This window comes from Eretmochelys imbricata, chromosome 1 (genome assembly GCF_965152235.1).
Source record: "Eretmochelys imbricata isolate rEreImb1 chromosome 1, rEreImb1.hap1, whole genome shotgun sequence".
Lineage (NCBI taxonomy): Eukaryota > Metazoa > Chordata > Testudines > Cheloniidae > Eretmochelys > Eretmochelys imbricata.
The window spans coordinates 97,765,591-97,778,677 of record NC_135572.1 but is presented as its reverse complement, the minus strand read 5'-3'; the positions used below and the strand labels follow the sequence as shown (position 1 = coordinate 97,778,677).

General features: G+C 41.2%; 1 protein-coding gene across 1 annotated transcript in view; it reads left to right on the top strand.

The window, feature by feature from the left end:
- Positions 1-13,087, top strand: part of ABCC4 (ATP binding cassette subfamily C member 4 (PEL blood group)) — a 200,201-nt gene that overhangs the window by 21,852 nt on the left and 165,262 nt on the right. Inside the window, exons 2-4 of the mRNA XM_077807040.1 lie at positions 2,903-3,013; positions 10,079-10,199; positions 11,020-11,244. Coding sequence (XP_077663166.1) covers positions 2,903-3,013; positions 10,079-10,199; positions 11,020-11,244 — 457 coding nt within the window. The remainder of the gene's footprint in view (positions 1-2,902; positions 3,014-10,078; positions 10,200-11,019; positions 11,245-13,087) is intronic.

The following is a 13,087-nucleotide window of genomic DNA, read 5'->3' as shown; positions in this document are numbered from 1 at the left end:
GATCAGGATCCATGCTGCCAGGCAGAGATGGTGGGCACATAGTTTACAAGGATGGTTGGAAAACAGCACAAAATGAAGTAGGAAGCCCATGGAATGGTGGGATGGAAAGACCTACATCACGGGACGGCGAGCACGTCTCCATGATGTGCCATGATCCGTTCCCAGAGATTTCAGTGGCAGAGGGTGGCGAGTTGCACAGTGGGATAGCTACCTACAGTGCAACGCTCTCTCTGTCGTTGTAAGAGCGACGACTGTGGACGTGTTCTACCAACACAAGGAGCATTGTGTGGACGTGCACAACCGATGGCATTAAATGACTTATGATTATCGATATTACATAAGTCCACTTAACTCTGTAGTGTAGACATGGCCTCACTCTCTCTGCTATCACTTAAATATTGTGGACCACGTTATCAATATTCAGTGCCCATAATTGGGGCCATATTTTACAGTGCTCAGTACTCAACAGCTTGCACTGTGACACTTCTGGCAAGATTTTCAGAAGAGCTTTTTTAATATACTGAACTTTTTGAAAATCTGGCCATTTATTTTGCTGTCCAAATTGGAGCTGAGCTCTTCGTTAATAGAAATACGTCCCTTTGTTAATCTGTCCATTTCTTCCTAATTGCATTTTTACTATGTCTTTTATTACTATTAATGCTGATAGAACGCTTTGTAATGTATTTGCAAAACACCATAACAATCATTCTATATTTAAAACTTTACAATGTGAACATTTTAACTACCAAGTTTTATATTTGTGAGTGAGCTAGCCAACCGGCAGTTTTCTCTGACATTTTTAAACTTCAAAAGCCTTGTCAGGTCAGACAGAGTAAATCTTTTGGCTAGTATTGCATCCATATTCTGCTTAGTTGAGGTTAGCATCTTTCTTTCCATATATTTAATGAATGGATATCAAGCCGTGAAATGTGTCCCCATATAATTTCTTGTGACATATTTATAACTCCATGAGACATTGCAAAGATTTCTCTTGACTCTTTGATGAAGATTCAGCAGCTTTCAAAAGTCTGGTTACATGTTTTTTTTTACCCAGCTTAACATAATTAAAATAAAATTTCTGTGTTCACTCACAACCAGATGTGTCTCCTGAGTTACCCACAATTGGCAGAGCTTGGAATTAAAGGTTATTTCTTTTCCTTGGATTTCTGACAGAGGAAGTATTTTATACAGCTCTAGAAATAATTCAGGATAGGACATCAACAGAATTTGAGCAGGGCAGTGCCTTTGGCGATATGGGAGTGCCAGAAAATATTTTCTTTATATCTGGAGCTGGGTGAAATTTTTGGAATGAAAAAACAACAACCACCACCAGTTTTGAGTTGACCAAAACTATTTGTGAATTTGGGTCAAATCTGGCAAATAGTTTTGGCCAAAAAAATGAAGAAAATTTTTCAAAAAGTCAAAATATTTTTTTTTGTTTTTTTTGTTTACATTTTCAAAATAAAATGTTTATACTTCTAAATCAACCCTACCCTCAAAAAATTAATTTCAGGTTGAGCAGAATGTTTTGACTCAAATTGAACTTTTTCAGGTTTTTTTCTTCATTTCTGTGAGAAACTGAAAACATTTCTGGTTTGGGGTTTAACCCGAAGTGAGGACTTTTTTTTCTGTTTCTGCATTTTTCAGTTCTGCCACTGAATGGAAAATCAGTTATTCCCTCAGTTCTATTTCTATCCCAAGCTCTTTAGTTAACTACCCAAAGTATTGATGAAGACTGTGTTGGAGATGATAATGAAGTATATGGTTCTTTTGTTTTTTGAGATTTAGATGTTTTATCTGATAGTGGACAGTTCCTTCCTGTGTGTGTGGGATTTCAGTCTCTAGCTTAGTGTTTTACATTTTGGTTTGTCTAGTCTACATGCTATAATTTGTAGAGTTTGGTACATTTGGAAGAGAAATATTATGAAAGAGATTCCAGTTTAAAGAAAATTCTCTAACAGGGATAATTCTGGACCATATCCGCAATTTAATGATTTATTTGGACATATCACTAGAATTGTTGTATAAAACTGTTAAAGGATTTTAAGAATTGTTATTACTCCTATCTCTTTTTAGTCCCAAAATATTACTATAATAGTGTGTCCATAGTGACACAAATTTACCTTATTTTCTGACTTATTTTCGTAAGTGTCATTTCTAACGTATATTTCCTTGCTATACATTTTGTGACTCATTTTTTATTGATGGGAAATTTTAAGCTTTTCTACTTACCCAGAATTCCACTCCTTTTAAAAGGAACTGATTGTCAGAATATTCTTTATTTCCTGCTTTCTATGCTGGTAAGAGTATACAGTACCCAGGGTCTGGACAGTGGAGAGGAAGGAAGCTCGTGAGCGTGCTAACTTGGGACTTAAGAGACCAGGGTTCAATTCACTGTTCTGCCATAGACTTCTTGTGTAGCCTTGGACAAGTCACCTTGGGTACATCTACGCTTCAGTTAGACACCCATGGCTGGCCTGTGCCAGCTGATTTGGGCTCATGGGGCTCAAGCTAAGGGGCTGTTTAGCTGCGGTGTAAATGTTTGGGCTCAGGCTGGAGCCCAGGTTCTAGGACCCTGTGAGGTGGGAGGGTCCCAGAGCTCAGGCTGCAGTTCGAGCCCCAACTTCTACATTGACACAGGCCATACCTGGGTGTCTAACTGCAGTGTAGACATACCCTGAGTCTCTCTGTGCCGCAGTTCCTTATCTGTAATATCAGGGCGACTTCTTACCTCTCAGGGGTTGTGAGGATAAATATGGTAAAGACTGTAAAGTGTTCAGTTACCACAGTAATAGGGCGGTGGAGGCTTGTGAGTACCTGAGAAAACAAATTAATACATAAATAAATTACTCTTTCTGCTCCATTGACTGAATATAACAATTTTTATTGTATATTCAAATAGGTGGTTGAATCCTTTATTTGTTACTGGTCACAAACGAAAGCTTGAAGAAGATGATATGTATAAAGTGCTGGCTGAAGATTCGTCAGAGAGGGTTGGAGAGGAGTTGCAATGGTAAGGAAAAAATCAACACTTCATGTAGTCACGTCTTCAAAGAGGAGTGCTCTGGGAGGAAAACATATACAGTAACTCCTCACTTAACAACATCCTCCCAGTTAATATTGTTTCACTATTAGGTTGCTGACCTATTCGAGAACATACTCCCTTAAAGTCCTGCAATGTTCCCTTATAACGTTGTTTGGCTCCCCCCCATTCTGCCCGCCTGGCGCTCCTGCCGGGGAGCGGAGTCGGGGTGCGGGGACTTGCCCTGCTCTGCCCATCCAGCATTCCAGCCAGGGTTCAGGCAAGCCCCCGCGCCCCGACCACGCTCCCTGGCTGGAGCGCCAGGCGGGCGGAATGTGGCAAGCCCCTGCACTCCAGCCCCGCTATGCCCCTGCCTCAACCAAGCTTCACAATCATCATTGGTGAGTACAGTATTAAATTGTTTGTTAAAAATTATTTAAAACTTATACTGTATATGTATATAATGTCTTTTGTTTGGTGAAAAAAAATTTCCCTGGAACCTAACCCCTATTTACATTAGTTCTTATGTGGAAATTGGATTCGTTTAACATCGTTTCGCTTAAAGTTGCATTTTTCAAGAACGTAACCAGGACAATAAGTGAGGAGTTACTGTAAAAGAATTTGCATTATTATCTTTTCTTCAAAGATGCTTCATTTGAATGGCACTCTACAAAATGCCTGGAATCGAAGATTCTGTACTCTGACATTCCAGGAATTATATCTTAATAAAGCAATTCTATGCTGTGGTAAAGATATATTATCCAACTTTCTCCCCTTATAGAGACAGGGGAACAAGTCTATGCTTTCTATGTTTTTGCTTGAAAAACAAAACAAACTGAATTAGTAGGGGCAAAAACATTCCCTTAGTAAAGGTGAAATATGCCACTGATTGATAGAGAGGGTTTAGCTGCACAGGACATCTTCATTAGGATTTTTTGTACTGGTATAAAGAAAAGGAGTACTTGTGGCACCTGAGAGACTAACCAATTTATTTGAGCATGAGCTTTCGTGAGCTACAGCTCACTTCATCGGATGCATACCGTGGAAACTGCAGAAGACATTATATACACACAGAGACCATGAAACAATACCTCCTCCTGCCCCACTGTCCTGCTGGTAATAGCTTATCTAAAGTGATCATCAAGTTGGGCCATTTCCAGCACAAATCCAGGTTTTCTCACCCTCCGCCCCGCCACACACAAACTCACTTTCCTGCTGGTAATAGCCCATCCAAAGTGACCACTCTCTTCACAATATGTATGATAATCAAGGTGGGCCATTTCCTGCACAAATCCAGGTTCTCTCACCCCCCAGGAACCTATCCTTGCAACAAAGCCCGTTGCTAACTGTGCCCACATGTCTATTCAGGGGACACCATCACAGGGCCTAATAACATCAGCCACACTATCAGAGGCTCGTTCACCTGCACATCCACCAATGTGATATATGCCATCATGTGCCAGCAATGCCCCTCTGCCATTTACATTGGTCAAACTGGACAGTCTCTACGTAAAAGAATAAATGGACACAAATCAGATGTCAAGAATTATAACGTTCATAAACCAGTCGGAGAACACTTCAATCTCTCTGGTCACGCAATCACAGACATGAAGGTCGCTATCTTACAACAAAAAAACTTCAAATCCAGACTCTAGTGAGAAACTGCTGAATTGGAATTCATTTGAAAATTGGATACTATTAATTTAGGCTTAAATAGAGACTGGGAGTGGCTAAGTCATTATGCAAGGTAACCTATTTCCCCTTGTTTTTTCCTACCCCCCCCCCCGACGTTCTGGTTAAACTTGGATTTAAACTTGGAGAGTGGTCAGTTTGGATGAGGTATTGCCAGCAGGAGAGTGAGTTTGTGTGTGTGTGTCCCGGGGTGTGTGTGTGTGAGAGAGCCTGGATTTGTGCTGGAAATGGCCCACCTTGATTACCATGCACGTTGTAGGGAGAGTGGTCACTTTGGATAAGCTATTACCAGCAGGAGAGTGAGTTTGTGTGTGTATGGGGGTGGGGGGGTGAGAAAGCCTGGATTTGTGCTGGAAATGGCCCACCTTGATTACCATGCACGTTGTAGGGAGAGTGGTCACTTTGGATAAGCTATTACCAGCAGGAGAGTGAGTTTGTGTGTGTATGGGGGTGGGGGGGTGAGAAAACCTGGATTTGTGCTGGAAATGGCCCACCTTGATTATCATGCACGTTGTAGGGAGAGTGGTCACTTTGGATAAGCTATTACCAGCAGGAGAGTGAGTTTGTGTGTGTATGGGGGTGGGGGGTGAGAAAACCTGGATTTGTGCTGGAAATGGCCCACCTTGATTATCATGCACATTGTAGGGAGAGTGGTCACTTTGGATAAGCTATTACCAGCAGGAGAGTGAGTTTGTGTGTGTGGTTTTTGGAGGGGGGTGAGGGGGTGAGAGAACCTGGATTTGTTCAGGAAATGGCCCACCTTGATTATCATACATATTGTGAAGAGAGTGGTCACTTTGGATGGGCTATTACCAGCAGGAGAGTGAGTTTGTGTGTGGCGGGGCGGAGGGTGCGAAAACCTGGATTTGTGCTGGAAATGGCCCAACTTGATGATCACTTTAGATAAGCTATTACCAGCAGGACAGTGGGGCAGGAGGAGGTATTGTTTCATGGTCTCTGTGTGTATATAATGTCTTCTGCAGTTTCCACGGTATGCATCCGATGAAGCGAGCTGTAGCTCACGAAAGCTCATGCTCAAATAAATTGGTTAGTCTCTAAGGTGCCACAAGTACTCCTTTTCTTTTTGCGAATACAGACTAACATGGCTGTTCCTCTGAAACTTGTACTGGTATAGGTCCAGTGGTATGAGTAGGCTTGGCAGAACTTGATTTTTTTATAACTTGACAGTTAATATTAATGTTTGTTTTTAAACACTTTGAAAATTTAAATTGATAAAAATAAAAGTCATGCAAAATTATGGGTTTTAAGCTTTTTTCAGTTTTTATTGATTGTAATTTTTCACAGCTGTGGGAAGTTATGGCAGGATCAGACAATAGGAGGGATCAGACAAGAATTATTTAATGACCGACTGAGATTTTAAAAGTTTAAGCTTTATAGCTGTTAAAACACAAATTATCAACATCACATGTGTAAGTTTACAAAGTAACTATGCCTAAATCAGGCTTCTAAGTTTTCAAACAGCATTTTTCTTACTCTGCCTATCTGTAAATTTCTGTTGTTATCAATGGAAATATTTTTTTGTTGGCTTGTGTGTGTAGGGTGAAATCGATTGGTCTACTGACATTTACTGATAAAATCTAATCCTTCCAAGCGTAGGTATAAATATCCTTTTTCAAGGCAGGCTTAAAGGTTAAGCGAGTCCATTCCAGATATGTGCCAGGATCATGTACCAAGAGTGTATCTTTATTATAACATGTTTTAAGAGAATAACTGTTTATGCAAGTAATTTTCTTTCTTGACTCCTACAGGAACCTCATCAGTACCTCTGTTATAGGAGAGAGGTTTTTATTATATAGTAACTTGAAACAAGTAGTGTTTCAATATATCTGCAGAGGGCTTTCCTACTGAAAGATACTCTCCTCTCTACCAGAGGAGTGGTGGCATGGCCTCTTAACTTCCTGCTGTTACATGAGGTGAGGCAGCTATGGAGGAGGTGGACAGAACCTTCTGAAAGGTCTAATTGTCACTCTTAACTAGATTGGGAGCAGGAACTTCTCTGTAGAGGAGAAGGAGCAATGAGAGGCAACAACTTCTTTGATCCTGAGTTAGCTAGAGCAGAAGTAGTAGTTAAATTGATAATCCCCGTGGAATGCAACATTTAACATCTATTCAGCAGATCTTTGCAGAATTCCAAGAATATTAGCATAGTAGAACCTAATTATGGTGGAGGTGAATATCAATTTGAGCGTGTTCTCATTATAATCAAAGTGAAAATCCGCTGACGTGCCTTGAAGAGTTCAGGGCTTACACTGTAAAGGAGGGTGAAGTCTTTCCAGTGACTCTTGCAATAATTGCACTTCCTTCCCATGTGGTCAGGAAAAATGCTTGCATAGACATAATGGCATATTTAGCAGAATCTATGGGTCTATGTGTGCATTTTCACTTTCTATTCTACTTGACAACACACAAGGAGAATCATTCGTAAATCATAGAATCACAGAATCGTTGGACTGGAAGGGACCTCGAGAGGTCATCTAGTTCAGTGCCCTGCACTCATGGCAGGACTAAGTATTATCTCGAGCATTCTGGACAGGTGTTTGTCTAACCTGCATTACAAATCTCCAGTGATGGAGATTCCACAACCTCCCTAGGCAATTTATTCCAGTGCTTAACCACCCTGACAGGAAATTTCTCCTAATGTCCAATCTGAACCGCGCTTGCTACAATTTAAGCCCATTGCTTATTGTTCTATTCTCAGAGGTGAAGGAGAACAATTTTTTTCCTTCCTCCTTGTAACAACCTTTTATGTGCTTGAAAACAGTTGTCATGTCCCTCCTTAGTCTTCTCTTCTCCAGACTAAACAAACCCAGTTTTTTCAGTCTTCCCTGATAAATCATGTTTTCTAGTTTTTAAATAATTTTTGTTGCTCTTCTCTGGACTTTCTCCCATTTCTCCACATTCTTCATGAAATGTGGCACCCAGAACTGGACACAATACTCCATTTGAGGCCTAATCAGCCCAGAATAGGGTGAAAGAATTACTTGTGTTTTGCTTACAACACTCCTGCTAATACATCCCAGCATGGTGTTTGCTTTTCTTGAAACAGTGTTAAGCTGTTGACTCATATCTAGCTTGTGATCCACTATGACTCCCAGATCCCTTTCTGCAGGACTCCTTCCGAGGCAATCGTTTCCCATATATGTGTGCAACTGATTGTTCCTTACTGAATTTTATCCTATTTACTTCAGACCATTTCTCCAGTTTGTCCAGATTATTTTGAATTTTAAACCTATCCTCCAAAGCACTTGCAACCCCTACTAGCTTGGTATCATCCGCAGATTTTATAAGTGTACTCTCTATGCCATTATCTAAATCATTGATGAAGGTATTGAACAGAACCAGACCCAGAACTGATCCCTGCGGGACCCCACTCGATATGCCCTTCCAGCTTGGCTGTGAACCATGATAACTACTCTCTGGGAGAGGTTTTCCAACCAGTTATGCACCCGCCTTATAGTAGCTCCATCTAGGTTGTATTTCCTTAGTTTGTTTATGAGGTCATGTAAAACCATCTGAAAAGCCTTAATAAAGTCAAAACATACCCATTTACCTCTTCCCACCATCCACAGGGCTTGTTACCCTGTCAGAGAAAGCTATTGAGTTGGTTTGACGTGATTTATTCTTGACAAATTCATGCTGACTGTTACTTATCTCTTTATTATCTTGTAGGTGATTGCTTAATTATTTGCTCTATTATCTTTCCGGGTACTGAAATTAATCTGACTAGTCTGTAATTCCCCAGGTTGTCCTTATTTCCCTTTTCATAGATGGGCACTATATTCACCCTTTTCCAGTCCTCTAGAATCTCTCTTCCATGACATTTCGAAGATAATCGCTAATGGCACAGATATCTCCTCAATCAGCTTCTTGTGTATTCTAGGATGTATTTCATCAGGCCCTGGTGACTTGAAAATACCTAACTTGTCTAAGTAATTTTTAACTTGTTCTTTCCCTATTTTAACCTCTCATTTTACTTTACTTAAGCAAGCAGCCTGCAAGACTAAGGCTTATAGAAACTTCACAAAATCCAACAAACTGCACTGTGGAGTCTGTCATTTTACCCTATTTCCACTCCTCCTCCTCCCCCCGACGATAAGAGAAAATATCTCAGTAATCAAGATAATATCTTTCTGGTGGCTATTCCGCATGCCCAAAGTTAGCGTGCCATCTTTTAGCAGGTTTGAGACATTGGTGTATTCGCAGTTCGTGGACCAACAGGGTCTTGGTGCACAGCAGAATGCACTTGACCTCCAGAAATGAGGGAGGCACCTTATATGAAAATCCCTGTGCTTTAACAATTGTAGAGTGGCGCTGGTGTATTCTTGAACACATTATATGAACAGAATGGTCACTTGTGTTCTTACTGTCTTTTGATTCGGATTTGAACAGATTGTGCCTTGCTCATGTGCAGGTGCCCAGCCCTGCCACAATGCAAAGGTCAAGCACAGTCATAGTCCCTGCCTAAGGAAGGAGCACTCGCTGGGGAAGCCTGGGCTCCACAGGTGGTGCAATCCACCCCATGATGTTTGACACCATCACATTGTTCTCTCTGCTTGTGTGTTGTCCTCCTTCCTCCACCCTGAGTCTGTCTTGTCTATTTAGATTGTAGTCCCTGAACTGACGAGCTTGTCTTTTTGTTCTGTGTTGTACAGCACCTAGCACAATCGTGTCATGGTTCATGATTGGGGCTCCGAGGCAATATGATAATGGAAATAATAATAATAAAAAAATTCCACTTCCCCTTCACCTAAGTACATAACCAGGTGAAGATAAGAGAGTGTGCTTCACAACCTAACGAACTGTGGATGTGCACACTCCTCTGTTCTTCTTGGAGCTCCAAGAGGGATTTTGCCGAGGTGGAGCATCTCCACACTGCCTCAGTGCAGGCCAGTGCCAGGAAGGCTTATTGTGACTTGGCCCTTAACTTCGGTAGCTGGCTCAGTCTGATCCAGGCTAAGAACAAACCAAGGACTGTGACTAGCTAGTTCTGCCTTTGTTGTATGTCTCTATAAATCAGCAGCTAGTCCAAGGTTTGTTGATATTATCAGTGTGTTCTTGAGCACAGAGGAACAAAATGAGCCTGTAATGCTAACCACAGGCTTTCATGAGCAAGCAGAAATAAATCAATAAAATAAAATTTTTAAAAAAGATTATTTTGGTGTCAGATTCTTAAAGAGAAAGTATATGGTTGTGCCAGATGTGGAGTGACTGACCAGATAATTTGGCAATCCTACTATAGACCAAACTCTCTGTTTTACAACTTTAGCAAATTATGTTTTGTTTCTGTTGATTTTTAAGTTAGACTTTTCTTGTTTGCCAGTCTGATTTTACTTTATTTTCTAGGTACTGGGATAAAGAGGTGCAAAAAGCTAAAGAAGAAGCAAGAACGCCATATTTAACAAAAGCAATCATACTTTGTTATTGGAAATCCTATTTAGCTTTGGGATTGTTCACACTGATCGAGGTAAGAGATGGAAAACACAATACAATGTATCTTTGAATATCCTTTTACCCAATAGCAATGTAAATCTTGTCCAATAGGCATTTGTGATGAATACTGGTGATTTAATTCTGGGACCCAACTCTTTCCCCATTTATAATTTCTTTCTGCCCGATAGTAGCAGCTACAAACTCTGTACTTTTTGTTTTTCAGAGACTAGGATGTCTCTCCTTAACCATCTCTCTCTCTCTCTCTTGCTCTCAGAAAAATACACTAGGGCCACACTCTGACTACTAGAAGTGGAAAGCACTGGGTAGGATTCTCTGTTCAGTTACAATTACATAACAGTGGGATTACGCTGGTATAACTGAAAGCACATTTTCTCTGTGAAAGTGTCAGCCCCTCCTGTTCAGGAGTTGTTTCTGAGCTCATATCTGCTGCTGGGCTGTACATTACAGTATCCAGAGGTTCCTGGGATGAAGCATAAAAAAAGCTTTTTGCTAAACGTAACTATGTCACAAAAAAGTACCATGTGATCTTCAGAAATTAAAGGAGATCTGTATTTGTGTAACTCGTTATGTGACATGAAACATTTTATTGGTGGCTTAAAGAACTTTTGAAAAGTTTAAAATATTTTAATTTTAATACTATTGAAATACATGTGTTAATATAGAAGTCCATTTCTTCTGGGTTATGTGGCAATAAAAACTGGCCTGGGTTTTATTATTATAATAATAGGAAGAAGGGTGTGCCAGAAATTTCTTACTTGCCTTGGAAGAAACCTGGATAGAAAACTACAGAATACATTATTTCTATTTGTCCCCCCCTCCCTTCTTTCTTTTAGGAAACACTCAAAGTAATTCAACCAGTCTTTTTGGGAAAAATTATTAATTATTTTGAAATTTTTGATCCCCTTGATACTGCTGCTTTGAATTTTGCCTACGGCTATGCAGCTGCTTTGTCTGTATGTACATTGATTTTAGCCATAACACACCACTTATACTTTTATCATGTACAACGGGCTGGCATGAAGTTGAGAGTAGCGATGTGTCACATGATTTATCGGAAGGTAAGCAACCTTTCATTTTTCAAATGTATGTGTATATAAGTTAGGTCTTCTAATAATTAGTTTAAAATTAATAATTTTATAATAATTAATAATAATTTATAATAATTAATAATTAGTTTAAAGTATTTGAATTATTTTTCGCTCTTGTAATAGTTCTGAAGTCATGGCATTTGAAGGAACAGGGTATAAGTCTATATTAATGAAAATCAGGGTTAGCATATGTATATATGTATTGATTTTTTTATACTGAACTCAACAGTATATGGATGCCTATATAATGTTGTAGGTTATTGTCTGAGGTCCAGAGGATGTGGGGGAAAGGGAGCTGTTGACTGTTGTGTGATCATTCTCCTCCACTCTAGAGATGCATTGGGAGAGAATGCTCCCACCCGCACCCCTGCCACCCGCTGCCTTCCTGTCTCAGCCGGGAGGAAGTTTGGTCAAACAAGTAGGGGAATAGCCAACTCCTGGAAGAGGAGAGCTCATGTCCAGACAGGCTGGAGCCAAGCCTCTCCTTATGTCTCAAAGTGCATGTGGGATTGTGCTTGGGGGAGGGGCTTCTCTGCCTCCCTTTGACCAACCAGGAAGGGCATTAGAGGAGCTGATTGGCTCTCACAGCTCCCTCCTCTCAAATTAAAGCCTCCCTAGGGGCAGTATTGCTGCCCCACCTTCCTTCCCTGCAGTTGAGGTATATTGAGCAGTCTTTGCAGGATGCTGTGGGGCTGACTGATGACCAGTTCCTGGGATCCGGAAGGATTGTTTTTTCTTGGCAGGCCCAGAGGGTTTTTCACACATTTCAGGTTAAAAGGAGTAAGAATAGGATGGGAATTTAACTAGGACGAATACAAAAATGTGAGTCCATTGCAACATGAGCCTGGTGTCCAGTGTGAATAAAGGCTCAAAGGGCCAGGTCCCAGCGGTAAATGAGGCCTGGGATGTGGCTAGTGAACCTGTTGCTGTAAGAAGGGGAGACCTGAAGTCTTTGCAGTCTGAATTTACCCTTAGTACCCTTTATCTCCCATGTGGAGGGGAGGGTGAGAGGAGTCAGGAATGAGTTGAGTCCTAGGGTTTAGGCTGAAGAGGGTTTGCCCTGAGTTATTGATTATAGTGAGAGTCCTGTTATTCTCTGCTGGACCCAATTAAGTGCTTGGTATGTGAGCAGGGGTGGGCAGATAGCACTCCTCTCCATCGTTAAGTTACTGAAGTTGTGGCCTGTCAGTTAATTCTACCCCTGTGTCTGCATTTTTTTCACCTACATGTGCTGATCAACATGTGGCAATCACCATCTAGGGAGAGGAGCCAGGTGATCAGTGGAACAGAAGCAGAAGTAGCGACTACCAGGCCAGAACAGGCAGGGAAAGTAGCTGGGCAGCTCACAGGATGAAAAGCTGCTTTCGTCCTTTGCCAGTGTGGCTCTTGAGAAGCCATAGCCTTACTAGCTGTCGGTAGCTTCTTTGTGGCTGGTGGTAGCCTTCCAGCCACCATGCCTCTCTCTGCTTTTACCTCCCATGTAGGTAAGCCTGTCAAGAGAAATTTTGGGGCCCCAGCGCATCATGTTCACTGCCTTCCCTCCCATTTCACTTTGTTTACACAAAACACTTTGAGGGGCCCCCTGACCTCAGGGTCCCAGTACAACAGTCCCTTCTTTTCTCCACCTCTTATCAGCCCTGCATGTAGGAACCATACAGGAGGTGGCAGAGGGGAGAATGTACTATCTATACAATTAGGGGCTCTGATGGACTTAAATTACCTGCCTTCCAAATTTTTGGAGCAGTGCCCTCCTCACCCTTGCCTCAGAAATAAAGTTTAGGCAGGGATTAGATATTTAGATTACATTCAGATT